This window comes from Crocodylus siamensis, chromosome 10 (assembly GCF_052110815.1).
Source record: "Crocodylus siamensis isolate JL-2025a chromosome 10, ASM5211081v1, whole genome shotgun sequence".
In the NCBI taxonomy this organism is placed as follows: domain Eukaryota; kingdom Metazoa; phylum Chordata; order Crocodylia; family Crocodylidae; genus Crocodylus; species Crocodylus siamensis.
Window position 1 is genome coordinate 16,174,034 of NC_143404.1, and position 17,325 is coordinate 16,191,358.

The window sequence follows — 17,325 nt, forward strand, 5'->3', positions numbered from 1 at the left end:
AGCCTGCATAGTCGATATGCCAGATGCTGAAATACTGTCATTGTTTGATTTTTCAAGAATAGATCTGACCAGAAGCTGCTATGTGCTTAGGAGTATCTGATAAGAAAAGGTTGAGTCAGATAATATAGAAACATTTAACCAGAATCCTACAAACCAGTTTTGATTGTGAACTCATGATAGTAAAACCACCTTGAAGTCAATGGTTAACTGGTCTACACTCATTGTGAGTAAGATCAGAATCATAACCCTACAATTAATTGTTACAGTGTCTACGCTGGGTTTAGGGATTATAGATAGTTTATATACACCACACTAGTATAAAAGCACACATCATTATTCTAAGAGGAAATTGATATCAGATTGGGCTACATTTTTACTATGAAATTTCCTATGATAGCTCCCAAGAACCCTGTAAACCAGGGGCAGGCCAAATACAGCCCGCGGGCTGAATCCAACTATTTCACCTGGCCCACAGGCACCCCCCAATTAATTATACCCCACCCAGCCAGTGCACTTTGCTCCCACCCTCATGCCGGGGAGGGCCCCGGCTCTGGCCCTGGCCAGCAAGCACAGCTTCTGGGTGGGGCCACTACTGCTACTGCTGCAGCCACCAGGGGAGTTGCTTGGCTTCCCCGGCCTCCAGCAGCTCCTCCTTGTGTCCATGCTACAGCACTTGCTCCGGGCAGCAGGTAGGGAAACGGTGGCGGGCAGAGGGAAGCTGCAGCTGGGTGGGAGTGTGGAACATGGAGACTGAGGCCTGCACCCAGGGGGTGGCGGGAGTGTGGAGTTTAGGTAGGAAGGGTGTGGGTGCACATGTGTGATGGAGAGTGGGGGGGGAACCCCCCCCATGCCTCTCCCCGTGCTGCACATCCCCTGCCACTGGTGAAAGCAGCAGGCAGCGGACCCTCAGGGTTGCTCATGGCCCATGCAGGCGCAGCTGCCTGGTAGCACACGGTTCAAGCCAGTTCCAGGAGTTGCATGTAGTGGAAGGAGCAGAGCCAAACTGGCCCGCCTGTATCTCACGGGGCTTCCCATGGCTCACATGCAGCTCCTGGGACTCCCACACCACCAGGGGAAGCCCCACATAATGAAACTGGCAGCCTGGCTCTGCTGCCCCGTACTGCTCCTGGCACTCTGCTGGACAGGAGCTGCATGTGGTGGCAGGGAGTCAGGTGAGGCTGCTGCCTTCATCATGCAGGGTTTTCCCCCAGTGGTGTGGGAGCTGCACATGACCTGCAGGGAGTGAGAGAGGTGGGCAGCCTGGCTGCGCTCCTTGATGCCATGTGCAACTCCCAGAACTGGCTGGTACTGTGCAACATGTGAGTAGGCAATGAGTCTGCTGCTGCTGCTGTTAGCAGTAGGCGCTGTGTGCCTTAGGGGGGCATGTGCAGGGTCCCCACACCCCCACCCTACTTCACACCCCACACGCCCATACCCCCCCACAACTACCCCACATATACACATATTAACACCCAAGATACTCTAGACTCCCCACACACAGCCACACCCCCTCACCAACCCCTCCCCACACCCCAGCATATACACATGCCCACCTGCCACCCACACTCCACACACTCTCCACACACAAAATACAGGAGTAAGACCTTATTTTTGACCTATTATGCAATCATCTCTATATACACTAAGCAAACACATGTAAGTCAGGACAAAAACATTCTTTGAAATAAAATTAAAACCTGTTACAGTAGATTTTTGACTTTTACTATATGATTTGTCTTTTTTCTGGTTCCAAGAAGGCAACCCCCACTCCCAGAAAGACTTCTGATGGTCAGGAGTCAGGGGCTAGGGGACAGGACACCTGCCCCAAGATAGCAGCCAGGGGCAGGGCACCTGTCAAGGGGCAGGGCTATCCTTGGTGAGGGAGATGGAAGGGCTGGAGATTCAGTTAGCAGCAAAAATTAGCCCTTGTTACCTCTTATGTTTAAATACAACATCGCACCATGCTATGTTTTATGAAGCACCTCATAATGCATGGAACAGTTGTGTGTTAACGGATGTAGTGAAACAAAGACTAAAGCCCTGAGCCAAAGCCTACTGACATCAATAGAAAAATTACCACTGATTGCAAGGAACTTTGGACTGGGCCCTGAGGTTGCTGAGCACACCCAAGAACTGTGTCATTTCCTGTGCTTTCATATGAGAAGTTCTAAGCCTTAGGAGTAAAGGGTAGATACAGCATTAATCATGACTGCCTAAATCACCCTTCTTTTCTTTCCCTATGACTTCTTGCCTCCCCAGCATGACAAGGACAAGATCACAAACCAGTTCATTTCGTTCATCTACAAGTAGTGTGTTCCTGTCCTCCAGTTTCCGGATGGTGGCATTCAGCTCTGCCATCCTCTTCTGATTTCTGCGTAAATCCTGAGAATGGAGAAAAATATCATTTAGTTACTGGTTCACATGGAAGATACATTGGACAAGTCAAGTTAAATGCTTTAAAATATGACCACATCATCATTTTGTAGTGAAATGAACCCCCTTGGCCATATTGGTACCATTTATAGAGACCATCACAAGGGACTTGTGTGCTGGGAAAAAGTTAAAACAGCTTGGATCTCATTTCTGGACCCCACTTACATTTTGTATGGTCATTTACTTCTGGGTAACATGGGTGCAAATGATATGCTATTCCGCTTTGGGAGAGTCCCATATTCACTGCATCTGGTAGTGTTTCATAACCACATCGTGCAGTGCAGGGCAGAAATTGGCCCTTGGTTTGAACCCACTGGACCAGCTAAGAACCAGCTATTCAGAGGAAAGAAAACATCTGCAAAAACATATGTGCTTCTAAGGTATCTACAAAGGGCCTTTGGCAGACATAGCTAAGAATTTCCACTAGAGGGTACTTCATAGAGTTCAGAAAATGAAGCTTATCCTCTCTGTAGCAAATAGGAAAAATGATGCAGAAGGCTGGCGAGTTTATTATGCAAACCAAAGAGCCAAGCTTCTATATTTCAGAGGACAGGGAAACCTGCTCACAGGACTGCTGCAGTGCTCTGAGCCATCCCCTGCTCTCCCTGGGATCTCTCTCTTGGGACTGCTCATGTTACATTCTGCCTCCTTCACTAAGAAGAGCTGTTCATCCAAAGCTTCTTTCTGCAGCTGAAGCTTCTGTACATAGCCCGTCTGAGTCTCCAGTTCTTTCTCCAAGGAAAAGATTATTCTGTCTTTAGCTTTGATCTCATCCATCTAAATTAAGAAATACCAGAACAATATCAACACACAAATCCAACAGCACGTCAGCATTGCAAGAGTAACTCAGATCACTTCGATGTTGTCGTTTACTATTGTATCTGCTGTTGAGTATCACACCAGATTCCTAGATAATAAACTTGATCAAGGTTTTACTATAAACAATACAAAATATGAATCATTATTGCCTGTGGCTTGTCAATTAGCAAAGGGCATCACTGAATCTATACACAAGCTCTTTTCAATGGTGTTCCACTTCTGTAGCCCCTACTGACATGCTCAAGAACTGCAGAGGATTAAGATCTGTGAAAAATCAGAGCCAAAGTTACAGTTTATCACCTAGCACCTCATGTAATCATTTACAGTACAAAATACTATGGCTAAATGAAGATATGTAGGCTCAATCCCTGGTAGAGTAAATGGAGTTATATTGATTTACATCAGTTGAGGATATGGCCCTGTTTAATCAATACAGAGTCACTGATTTACATCAGCTGGGGCTCCGTACCCAATCTGACAAACTTACAGTCCAGGGGCCGACTCTGTATTGGAAGGGTCATTCTAATCATTCTTGTTTCTTTGGATATCAATTGCTCCATTGCTGTGTAATGTTCCAGATTCATCTAGCCCACAATAAAGCACCTCACACTTCATTTCCTTCACTGTAATCTTGATGCATGATGCTTGGCAACCAGAAAAGGAAGGGTTAACTCAATTTTGGAATAAGATCACTGCACACAAGCCCTAAAGGATACAGAGATTGGCAGAAGGCAGCTAATGCCATTGAGCCTAAGGATGTTCAGTGAACCAGAATTTGCAAAATTTTCAGAAAAAGTGCACTGCAATCTGTGAAAGTTGCATGAGTCATTTCCCAAAAGCAAAAATACTATCTGTGCTGAATTGTGTCTACAGCCATCAAAGACACTTTACTGAACCTGTAACCTTTTAAGCATACTAAAATGCCTTTAGAATTATATTTTCAAATTAATGGGCCAGATTTGGATTTCATTTACCCAGGTGTCAATCTATTGCAACCTTCTTGACACCAGGGCAATATAGTTTTTCCACTGAGATTTTACTGGAGTACATGAAATCAAAGCCTGGCCTAGTGCAATGCACATATGCAAATAAATATTCTGGAAACAAATTTCTTTTCCTTATAACTTCCAAAAACTATTTCACATCCCATATCAGTCACAGAATATACACAGGGTGAAACAGAGTTGAATGTCACCAACTTGCACAGTTCTATCATGGAGCTGGAGGAAGACTATAAGTACTTGATGCCAGACGAGAAGTCCCCCCTCCCCACGCCTTTTAGCACAATAGCGAGGTTAGGATTCTAGAGCAGGGTTTCAGGCAACCCAGAGGTGGGTATGAACTTGCATTTCCAACTTCCCAGCAAAGTCTCTAAACATAAGGTCATGGACTCTCCTCACCAAAAGCATGCAGTTTAAAAAAATGTACGGGAATTGTTTTGACTTTTCTGGCTTTTTTTTCTTTCTGGGGGGAATGAAAGTGTTCCCTGAACGCCACAAAAGTTTGCCAATAGTTTCAGTGCTTCTTCCGTACAACATGTTTCGGCTCCATGATGCTTACAGAGGTTCTTTTAACACACATTCGTTGGGGAATAATAGCAAAAGAGACAGCAGTAGATGTATAACAACTACTCAGTTCACTGCAAAACAGAGCATTAGCTCATTTACTTAAGGCCCATGTTAAGGCCATTTATTTAATCTTGAACAGTTGCCACCTACTGCTGAAGACCTATTTCCTGGGAGGGGTGATAACTAGACATTTATCATTTGTTTTTTAAACTATTTTGAGCTGTGTGGATCTAAGTACCACAACAAGAGGCAAAGGCTAGAAAAAATGACACAAACTCTGTGGTATATGGTGGGAGCTACTAACCAGTCTGCGGATATCCCGCTCACTCTCCCATTTGATCTTAGAGATGGCTTCCTGGTGGGATTGATGCTCACTCCGAAGATCACCCGCTTTGATCTTGTCTGCCTGGATCATGTTATTAAGGGCCTCATCCACCTGCTTTTTGGCAGATTTTAGTTCAGTAATTTCCTGCAAAAGCTTAAGGCGCTCAGAGTCAAACTGTTTCCTGGCCTCTTCACGAGCCTCAATGGTCAGCGCTGTCCTTACTTTGTCACTACTCCCGTCCCGCAAAGCGCACAGTGCTGACTTGAGGCGCTGGATTTCACTGTCTCTGACTTTGACCATCCGGGTCATCTCTTGCTCATGCTGTTTGATTAGGTTCTCCCGCACTGCCTGCAGCTCCTTCATCTTCTCCTCGTGGAGTTTCGCCTTGAGTTCAGTGATTTGTACGGTCTGCTTGCGTTGCTCCAGTTCTCGGATCCGTTTGGTTTCTTGAGTCTTCTCCCTCTCAAGTTTAGCAACCTACGTGTTGAGAAGAAAAGAAAGTCAACAGCCACAAGCAAGATGATACACAAGCATGTCTACCCAGGATGCCTATAAAGTGCTACACCCAAGGGACAAAACACATTCAAGATGCCCCTATCTTCCTCCACCCCCAGTATGACAAAAATACAGGCATGTTTAGAGGCATTCTCCCAGCAATTACCTCTTCTTACCTCTTCTTACTCCGGCAAAAATCTTATTGGTTCCATTAGGACATTTGATGGAGTAAAGTCTTTATTATTTGTCCCCATATATATTTTTTCCCTTAAGACTAATGCCTCATTGCTTTTCTTTGAAAAAACCCCCCCAGCTACTTCCATCCCTTGTCCATCCCTAAAGGACAACCCTGCAATAATGAGGTAACCCAATACACTTCAGAAACCAAACACAGACCTCAGGAGCAAACACAATTGCAAACTCATGTGAATGTACAACGGAGGAAAGTGATTTGATAAGGAAAAAAAGAGATTTCATTTTGCTGCAAACTCAGTGGGTGTGTTCTAAGGTTTATGAAAAGGAAAAAGGAGGAGTTGAAAGATTAAACCTCCCATGACAATTTCTCCTCAAAATAACTACTATAAAGAATCAGAGTGTGCAAACCTTTTAAAGTGAGAAAGAAAAAAAAAATCAATAATAATAAATAAAAGACTAGATCAGTTGAAAGCTCTCCAAGAGACACCAGTGGTGCCTGCTTGTGGTCATAATTGATTAGAAGAATGAGATTTGCCGAAGATAGGGAAAGCTATACGCAAGATGTACTGTCTTTGTCTTCTGTCCCCAAGTGGTCTCAGATATATGCTAAGCAAAATAAATCTCCAACTGAGAAATAAAGTCCTAATAGTGTGATTTTACTTTGGCTTCAGGTCCCCAATGTCATCCTGATAAGTGTTAGTCAACCCTTGAAAATAAAGCGGTGTCTTTCTTCAAAGTCTCCTTGAGAAAAAAACCAGCTACCTCCCTAAAACATCAGTGTTAAAGCTTTTGCTGTTCAAGAACTCAGGCAGAAATGTTAACACCTGCGTGCTAAGATAGGTACTCACCCCAGTATGTATATGCCGAAATAAAAGGAGGCCGATTCCAGAGGCACTTGGCACTCAGCTCGCACTAGAGATCACTGTTGCAGTAGCAACATCTAGCTGCTGTCACTCTATACAAAAGGAATAACCCTATTGTAGCACTATTCCACTGACAGGCAGAAAGCAGGGCATGACTGATTGCTGTCTAATACAGACAGGTACGTAGGGCTAGGGAATAAAAGTCAGTGTCTATCATCACTTCTGTATGTCGCACCCTAAGTACAATTACTACCACTGAAACTAAGGCCAGTTTAACTTAAGATGCCTAGTTGTAATCATCCAGACATGCAGATCTGGGGTCTCTCTAACCTCCTTTCCCCTGCCCCTCTGTTTCATGCCCTTTGCACCTCTCCTCGACTAGGGAAAATGAGTAGGATATCTTACCTCTCACATCAGCATGCTTTATCTCATTGATCAAAGAGAAGTTTTGATGGGCTATAAAATGACACCCACTTAGTCCTGCTTTGAGTGTATTTACATGGCAGTCAGGCTTCAACTCCTACATGATGTTCAGCCTGCCTTGAGATACCTTTCGACTAGCTAGTTCTGGTACAGATAGCCCACACAGAGCGGTGTTGCCATGGCTACCCTGTTATCAATACCCAAGTGCTCTAGTTTAGAGTTCACTCAGGTGTGCCTACAGGCGCTGCAGTCACACTTGACTGCAATGCTGACATGCCCTTTAGTGCATGGGGGAGGGTGAAGCAAGGTGCTCTGCAGGAAGAAATTTCAGTTCAAATTGGTGAAACAAAGTTATGCAAAAAAAAGGTCCCATTGTTCAATGGCTCAGGTTTTTACTCTTCTATGTGCTCACCTGAAAAGGTGAGGCTGTGACAGGGAGGTGCAGCAGAAATTTTTACCCAAGCTTTTTGGTGGGAGGAAGAGGAACAGTCCCTTCTCACTCTCCCAGGCATCTCAAATGATTGGTCAGCCACAAGATGGTCAATCTGAACCAAAACTTTCAGTCTGAGCTAAGTTAAAACTCTGGGGGATATAAGATCTGAACCACATCCAGAACCAATTTGGGAGTTGGGTACTTTCATAACATGGGCCCAACCAAAAGCTTTGATCAAAATGCACTTCAAATCTGTGTTCATTCAAACTTGAGATCACTTTTCATGTGCTGTAGGCCAGGGATGTCAAACAGTTGGCCTGTGGGTCACAACTGGCCTGTGGAGTTGTATGCTATAGATTGGTGGCCTGATCCCATTTGCTGGCCCCAGTCCTGCACGCTGCATGCAGGCAGCACAGGTTTGGGGTGCTGCATGCAGACAGTGCCCCAGACCCTCTGTGCCACGTGCACCACTGGGTCCAGCCTGCACGCCATGGGCAGCACGCACCCTTTACTGACCCCAGGGACCATGTAACAGCAAGCCATGTGTGCAGTGCATGCGGCTCATGTGTGCGGTGCACAGGTTGGAATCAGCACCACGGGCACTCCAGAAGGGGTTCGTCTCCATTTGGCCCATGACCCTGTTGTAGGCCACTCTTGAACTCCACTGTTACTCTTTGGGTCTAATACTGTGAGCACTCTACATTGCATGCATGTCATTGGGAATGCAAGGCATTCAGCACCTTTCAGGAGATGCTCAATATCTGGTGGGAGCTACTGAATGTGAATTAATCTTTTTGGTTTGTTCATATTCTACTGATCTCCCTCCTAGGGACTGATGTTTTGTAAACAGCTTCACATGTTCAGAAGTCTTTAACAAGTCTTGCTTACCTGTGTAAGTTCCGTTTCTTTGTCACCTCTAAAGTGAAAAATGGCAATGAACCTCAGGGTACTAAAAGTATACAGCCACAGTAGAAATAGAGCATCAGCAAGCAGCTCTTTGCTCCATCAAGTTTCTGGCAGCTAGCCTACATTTCCTACAGAGTCGATAGCCTCTGCTCATGTGCAAAACATCCATGCCAATGCCTGAAAAACTACTTTGCCTACAGCCAGGATCTGCGATCAGCCTGCTGTAGAAGCATGGGATGCAGAATGAATTCAAGAGAAGGTGTTGGTTCCCTCACAGTTTGCAAATCAATGGCTATACATCTCTTTGAAAAATGAGGGAAGAAACCCCCAAGAGATCATCAGCTCATGAGACAGCACAGAAATGTCAATTCTTTCTTTCATCCCCCCCAATTAAAGAAACTGATTTTCATGGAATCAGCTGATGGTCGAAGATTCCCATTAACCCTGATATATGGACAAGAAAGGCTTTCACAACAAAGGGCCTCATGGAACCTGGCACCCTTGGTGTTGTTCAATGGTGGCAGCTAGAAACAGCTCCGCCTAGGTTTGTTTGCCTGAGGCCATGCTTATTTGTGAAGTAGCCAAAGAGTCTGGTTCATAGGTTTCAATTACAATTGACTGGGGGAGCAAGGGTGGGGAAGAAGAGATGGGCAAACCCATCAAGACATGATTGAAACACCTTTTGAAATGATTTTGATGGCTGGATTGCAGACCCAGGGAGCTGGGATGTGGGGAGAACTGTCCCTACCTATGTGACTGGGTGATAGGAAGTCAACACTAGCTATAAGATGGAGCATCTATTTTATCTGCTGCTCATGAAGAGCACATTGTAAAAATTAAAGAGAGATTATGCTTATCCAGTGTCCAAGGAGCACTTAGCTCTGTTCATACAACTGCTTTATGGTATGAAAGCAGTGCTCTGAATGGTATCTGCATGAACATTGGTCACTCCCAAACACAGATACAATGCACTGTCTATTTGAAGCACCTCTCAACAAACAGGAAAAATGCCATAAGATGGTGGGGTGGGGATGAAAGGGGAAACAATTCACTGTGTGCACACCTCAGTATAACAGAGAGGTTGGGTTAGTGCTGGGGATTTGGGATAAGAATGCCTTCGAGTGGGGTCAAAGCCCATGCCACTGGCACATCAAGGTAGTTTTAGACCACCTAGTTTAGGCACCAACAACAATGGAGCAAAAGCAGCAGCACCAGCAGCAGAGAGGACAACTCAGGTACTTAAATACACGTGGCAATTTGCCCATAGTAAACTCTGTGGCATTGTGGCTACATAGCTATCAGTGCCTGAGCTAGGTAGCCTAAAGGTCTACACTGGATGCAGTCACATCCTGGACAACCATGCAGACTTCCCCCAAAAAAGCACAGTATAGAATTCATACTATATATTTATGGAGGGCTTCACTCATTACAGAAGTGCAACCATTTTTGGTATGGATGGACAGTCAATCCTTCAAGAATGCGTAACAACACTGCACATTAGTTACAGATAGAAAAAGGGTATTGTAGTTAGAGGACTTATAAAACCAGCCGGTATATGGCCAGGATATTGTTAAAGCCAGCAAATCTCTTCTTCATGGGCATGATGCTTCATTAACTTTGTTAACTAAGTCAATTGAGAATAGCTCCACTAAAGTCAGTGGCATTACCTACATGGAAAAATGGAAGGTGGGGGCAGGGGAGGCTTCAGTTCCGGAGGAAAAAATGCATTTCATACATTGGTTTTCCACAGTGCAGTTTTTCTACATGCTTTACTACCATAGAGAGACTGTCCCTGATATGGACTCTTCACTCACCTTAGACTTCTCTTGATGTAGCTCAATTTGAATGTCCGTTAACTTGGTCCTGAGTTCTTCATTGGCAGCCTGCAGGGCGACTAGCAGTGCCTCAGGCTTTTCGCCTTTGCTACGACTTTTTTTTGACATGGTTTAGGATTAGTGAGAGTCTGCGTGTTTAATTCGTTTCAAATCGGGACTGCCATTTTTTTATTTGTTTCAGTGCAAGTTGTCTCAGCACCTACTGTGTGACATTCCTTAAGGTCCCCTTCTCAGCTGTGTTGGAAGCCCTGCGAGAAATAAGACATGGTGTCATTGATCAGTGGGTAGCAGCAGTGCAATGGCTCACATGGTTACAAAATAATCACAGTTCATTTCTCTAAACACTGTCACCTCCACCCAGGGCCTTACAAGAGAGGTTCTAACACAATCAGATTGCTGTGTATGAGCTTAGCCATCTCCAAAGCATTCCAAACTTTCTTCTTCTTACAGGGAGTACCCTCAAAAAGTAGAGATTATTTTGGTATTTCATAAAGATTTATGCACCTGGCAATAGAGACATGTATTTTTAATTTGTTTTAGTTGCAATGATTGGCATTTATTGACAGACTTTGATGAGGTTTTTTTGTCTAGCCATACAATAAGTCCAGTAACCGCAGCAATAGAGCAAGGTTCCTCTTGCCTGGTCAAGGTATGTCTGTCTGTATGCAAGGTATGCGTGGCAGATCCATGCCACTCAGTCCCTGGCATCGTTAATGGAAACTTCACACAACAATGCCTCTATACATGATAGGGCGACCTGAAAGAAGTTGAAGACTGAGACTAAATAACATGTACTTGCTGGGTTCCCCATCCTTTGTACTAACCCATTTTACCTTTTCCTCCTGATCACCCGTGCAAAAGAAAGGAGAAAGTTGGCTGTATGTGCTGTAGAGCAGGTAATTCCAGAGCTCTTTCTCTAGTAGATGATGAATGAGAGAAAGATTCGGCAGACTTTCCCAAGGGGGAACTAAACAGTCACTAACAATTACTGTATGTCATGGAGTGAACAAACTGCGCCACATTCATTCCTGTTGCTTTTAATTCACTATAGTTTCAGCCAGTATAATTTCATTGTTTCACAGTTTCTAGGGTTGGAAGGGACCTGAGCAGATCATCAAGTCCGACCCCCTGCCGTGGCAGGAAAGAGTACTGGGGTCAAACGACCCCAGCAAGGTGATTGTCAAGCCTTGTCTTAAAGACCCCCAGCATAGGAGCCAGCACCACTTTGCTTGGAAGTTGGTTCAAATGACTCCTGAATACATAATCCTGTAACTCCATTTCTCTTGGCATTTCAGATGCTACTTTCAGCTATGCTGGAGTTACTCCTTCAAAATCACTGAAGTTGGTTTGGATTCACAGTACCGAGACTGGCTAGCATTACTTCTATAAGCTACTTATAAAACTGAAGACAAATGGTCTTTTCTATACAGTGGGCTAGCAATGGTATAACAATCAGAACTGAGCTCACAAGTTGCAGTAAGGCTTGTGTAGTCTGTTTGTCTGTGAACTAGCTATTATTGGGAAAGAAAATGTGCTTTCAAAACCCTACAGTAAACACAGACTATTCTTGTCATATATATTGTACGGCAGCATCACAAAAACGACGTTAGACCAGCTAGTACAAGCTTAGCAAAATGAAAGCTGAAGGACATGGGAATACTTAAAAATGAGGGAAGCTTTGACTGCCTATGTGATATGAATGCTAATGCCTTTGTGATTTGTTCAGGTTCAGATGTTGAACCTTCCATGAGATAAAATATGCAAGGGATCGATTTGGGGAGAGAGAGAAAATAAAAAAGGGGGTAAGCTAAGCCAGGAAAGAAAAGAGACTAAAAATTCACAGGGAATTGTTTCCTGCAGGGAAGTGGTTGTTTGGTGTGTGGTTTGACTTCCTACACTACATTTAAAGCATACATTTCAAGTACAGGCACAGAAACCCACTCGGCAGAGAGCAGGAGATAGATGCTGTAGGCATGCTGCAGGTCTGACTGGTCGTGGGTCATCTCCTGGCTCACACACCCTAATAGCACAGGAGAGAGCATGCATCACTGACTGCAGCCCTGCAATAGTAGCCGAGCTTCACCACAAGAAGCCCTACTGCCTGTAGTGTGATGCGCTAGTTTAAAGTCAGCCTCCCATAGAAAGGCAGCAGTCCATAACAAGATTGATGCTTTTCATTCAGGGACTGGGTACCTTGGATGATTTTTCTTGAAAGCACAAAGAATAGTTACGATTACACATATCAGTGCTACACAGATGGGATGTTTCAGTGACATCTGCTGTGCATGAAGCTAGAGCAGGCTGGAATAACAGTATTCCAGGCAAGAAACTGCAACAGAAGCATAAACTCAGGGTTAGAAATGAGGGGTAACCAGGGAATCTCGAATGAGGTATGACATACACTTTCCCAACCTTCTCCAAATGGGTAATTTATTCCCTGCTGCTTTATCAAATATGCATTATATATTTTTTTCTGTGTAGATAAACATGTGAGCTTTAGTGTCTGGATAGCAAGCAGTTTGCAGAGGTGGCTGTGACACTTTGAACTGCTGAGATAACAGAAACTTTAGCTAATGCACTGGGCCACTTCACTTACAATCCCAAAAATGCTGATGCAACGTTATCATCAGCCACAGGGCTGGGTTTACTTGCTAGCATGCTGCTATAAAATGGCTTACAAAGGGATTATGAAGCTATATGCAAGAACTAAGAAACAAGACTGGGAACAAACCCAGGGTTACACTGTTACAGAACATGCGTATAGCTGGCATCAGTACAAAAAATGGTAAACACTGAACATCACCTTATAGTTTCTAGGGCCAAGTTTCACAACGGATTATTCCTGGTATTACCTACTGGGGCAGGCTCCTTCAAAGTGTAGTAGTGCATGCAGTGCTTATTATGAGTAGTCTCTACTGAACTCAATGACCCTATTCACTACTGATTCTGCACCAAGACTACAAGTAAGTGTGTGCAGTACTGTGTCTTAATTATAGTCTCTCATAAGAAGAGCAGAGCATTATAGATTCTTATCAATCAATAGGGCTTAATAGGCATTAAAGCTTGCTAGTTCAGTAGTTTCCCTACTGGCTTAATACATAACTTAATAAATAATGACCAGAAAGCAAAATGCTCTGTAATTTCTTTTGTATTAATACACTTTCTCTATGGCAGAGGTGGCCAATTTGTGGTATGCGTGCATGTCATGTAGCGGATTGGGGAGTAAGCAGGGTAGCACAGCCACAGATAGGGCGGGGAGCAAGGAGCAGAGAGCAGATTAGGCAGGGAGCACAGGGCAAGAAGCAGAAAGCAGAAGGGCAGATCAGGCAGAGGAAGGGAATCATAGCTGCACTTGGAGAAGGTGTGTGGCTAAATTATGGGCACCTGCCAAAAAGGTTGGCTCCCCCATGGAAAAGGTATGTATAGATCTTCAGCCACTGAAAGATAACAAATTATCAAATGGAAAAGAAACAATTTCACCTTTAAATTAATTCTTTTTTAACTTACACAAGTGCAATGGAAATATTCAGTCAAATATTATAGTCCCATCATAGTCTGCTATTTTATCATATCTCCAACTGATTATAATCTAGGAGAGACCTACATTATGTCTGTTAAATTGAGCTGAGCTTATAATTAAAAGCAAACAACATATTGGATGGATTTCCCTTCTCCCTATACTCAAAGAGAACTCACTAGCCTATCACAGTTTCAGCCACTGCATACTTCGATGACTTTTTAAACTATGGCTGATCATAAAAAGCTGTGGGAGCATCCACTGATCATTCTGCATCCATAAGTTGGGTTGTGAAGCATGTACAACAAACTGGTACAAGTAGTAATATCTGCTGTTTTGTTTCTGCATTTAATTATGGGCATGCAAATAAAACTTTAGTTTCAGAAGTAAGGTTGAGACTCAGCAAGCTCTTCCCGTTTCCTGCAGGCACCCAGGTCCTTTACACTCTTCCTACAATCTTCCTACTAGATGCAACAAGCTCCAAACCCTTGCAGGACATTACTGACTCCTTCTACACCTTTCATACAGAATCCCAGTGGATTGCTGGCATCTCTGGGACTAGTTGTGGACATGCCAATCAGCAATGTACTCTCACACACTTTGCCACTTTGATCATATGTATTCCATCACATCCAGTAACACCCTCTTCTCTTTTCTACCCTTGATCTTCCCAGTTTCGAGAAACACTGAATCAATAATTTGGAACAGCCATCTAACATACTACCGGAGGATACAAGCACAGAGGTAGCTTGCTGAATTTCAGTGGGGCTACTTGCTTAACAGATTTAGATTTAGGACACTGCTAAATTCTCATCGAGGAAACTAGGGTAAAATATGTACTGAATACATATTTCAGATAACCTTGTGGCTAGACTGACTGTCTGCAGCAGCACTTAAGAAAACTTGCAGTAATATGATCCTGGTTATAACTGACCTCTCCAGATCAAAGCCAGTTCTGAAAAGAGGCTGTTTGGTCTTGTGGTTAGAGTAACTTTTGGGGTCTTTACTTAGCTCTCCCACTCTGTGCCCGGGTGTGTGACCTTGGCAAATCCATAATTCTTTTCTTCTCTTTAGCCATCTCTGGAACAGATATTATAATAATTACCTGACTTATGCAGCTATCTAATTAATAATGACATTGTTAATACAACAGGGTAGTGAAGAGCATAGACCCTGAGACTACAAGTCTACCAGATTCATTGCAAAGCCTCAACTGATGTAAATCAGTGAACTGATTGAACCCCACCTGAGGATTTTCCATCTTACATAATTAATATAACAAAGTACTTTGAGATTCTTCAGCAAAACTCCTCAATGCACTGAAAAAAGTGTTGGCATTTAGGCCCTTAAACCTGGGAGCAGTCCCACTGAGTTAGTCTTACAGCTTATTAACTGGGTTGAATCCTGAAATCTTTACTGGCGTAAAACAGAAGCCCCGAACTAGTTGCAGAGGATGAGAGGTTGCACTGGTGATACATTCACCCTCAGGAAAGGGCTCTTTCTCTGTGGTAGTGTTAAACTTTCAATCCATAGTAATGGGATTAATGATAAATAAGAATCAGGCTTCATCAAAACTTCATCAAAAGAAGCGATGATAGGGCAGATCTCATTACAGGCAAAGTACCTATTTTGGCAAAACTCTTCAACCACTGGTCTCTCTCCTTGAAAATCGGAGGCTAAGTTTTCGTCAGGTTTCCATTTATCCATCCAGTGGGGGAGTGACTGAAGTGAAGAATTAGAGATCTTGCTGGATTTCCTTAGTTCATAACAGTCATTTCTGCCTGGCTGGTCCTCCTCGCTCCTTCACTGGCCTCCTTCATGGCTTTACTAAAGTCATGACTGCATGTTAACTGGCTCCTTAACTAGCTGTCCTTAGCTAGCTGTTCAGCCAAACAGCTCAATTTACAGATACAAAGAGGACACTCACACTTAATGTACCAGATTGTTTAACCTAAAGCCTGCTGTTACCCTTGCTGGCTGTGGCAGATCCCTCTGCTGTAAAAGTCTATCACAGTTGCAGAATTGAAAACAAGCTGGTGCAGCTGCTCTAGGGCAGTGGTTTTCCAACTTTTTTGGCTGAGTACCTCTTTACCTGAAACATATTACTGCCCTTACCCTCTACATCCAGTGCACCTCTGCACATTGTTCTAATAATGGTGATGAAGCTTCTGATTGATCAGTGACTGGTGAATAATGGCATTGCTGGGCATTGATATTGGAATGAGAGGCTTTTATGCCTTGCAAAGAGTCATGTACCCCAAGGGGTCATTTTCTGTGGCTACTTTTGAGAGGAGGGTGTCTGGCATGGTTGAGAACAGCTGCTGATAATGACTCCTGACCGGGGTTGGAACATGCAAATGGGAGTCAGTGGGCCTGGGAAGATCCTAACGAGGATGATGTGTAGACGTGCCCCAAGAATCCTGACTCCTGTTTCCACGCAGTAACTACAAGATAACGCAGAATGCAGTTCAACAAGGAGAAATGCAAAGTGCTGCATCTAGGGAGGAAAAATGTCCAGCACACCTACAGCCTAGGAAATGACCTGCTGGGTGGCACGGAAGTGGAAAGGGATCTTGGAGTCCTAGTGGACTCCAAGATGAACATGAGTCGGCAGTGTGACGAAACCATCAGAAAAGCCAATGGCACTTTATCGTGCATCAGCAGATGCATGACAAATAGGTCCAAGGAGGTGATACTTCCCCTCTATCGGGCACTGGTCAGACCGCAGCTGGAGTACTGCGTGCAATTCTGGGCGCCGCACTTCAAGAAGGATGCGGATAACCTGGAGAGGGTCCAGAGAAGGGCCACTCGTATGGTTAAGGGCCTGCAGGCCAAGCCCTATGAGGAGAGATTAGAGAAACTGGACCTTTTCAGCCTCCGCAAGAGAAGGTTGAGAGGCGACCTGGTGGCTGCCTATAAGTTCGTCAGGGGGGCACAGAAGGGAATTGGTGAGTATTTATTCACCAAGGTGCCCACGGGGGTTACAAGAAATAATGGCCACAAGCTAGAAGAGAGCAGATTTAGATTGAATATTAGGAGGAACTTCTTCACAGTTCGAGTGGCCAAGGTCTGGAACGGGCTCCCAAGGGAGGTGGTATTCAAGAGAAGGTTGGATGTGTATCTAGCTGGGGTAATGTAGGCCCAGCACTCTTTCCTGCTTATGCAGGGGGTCGGACTCGATGATCTATTGAGGTCCCTTCCGACCCTAGCATCTATGAATCTATGAATCTATGTATCGCTGCTTTATAGATTTTATGACCAAATCTATGATGATGAGCTCATTTAGTCTGACCTCCTGTACAACACAGGCCAAAGAACCCCATTTAGACAGTCGTGTACTGAGCCCTATAATTTGTGTTTGGCCACTGCATACTTTCAGAAAAGTTTCTGGCTTTGATTTTCTGACTTCAGAAGAATCTAGGACATCCTTTGACAGCTTGTTTCATGAGCTAATCTGTGTTAATCTTTTTCCACTCCTGTAATTTAAAAATAGTGTTGTATGGCTAGATTGCA

The 17,325-nt window shown here is 44.1% G+C and overlaps 1 protein-coding gene across 3 annotated transcripts in view; it reads right to left on the reverse strand.

The window, feature by feature from the left end:
- The window catches only part of JAKMIP2 (janus kinase and microtubule interacting protein 2), a 125,660-nt gene that overhangs the window by 41,198 nt on the left and 67,137 nt on the right, over nt 1-17,325 (reverse strand). For all 3 annotated transcript variants that reach the window (XM_090064691.1, XM_090064690.1, XM_090064689.1), the window contains exons 2-5: nt 10,275-10,543; nt 5,125-5,622; nt 3,001-3,210; nt 2,284-2,382 (exon numbers count right to left, since the gene is read on the reverse strand). In XM_090064691.1, coding sequence (XP_089920817.1) covers nt 2,284-2,382; nt 3,001-3,210; nt 5,125-5,622; nt 10,275-10,403 — 936 coding nt within the window. In that variant the 5' untranslated portion in view covers nt 10,404-10,543. The remainder of the gene's footprint in view (nt 1-2,283; nt 2,383-3,000; nt 3,211-5,124; nt 5,623-10,274; nt 10,544-17,325) is intronic.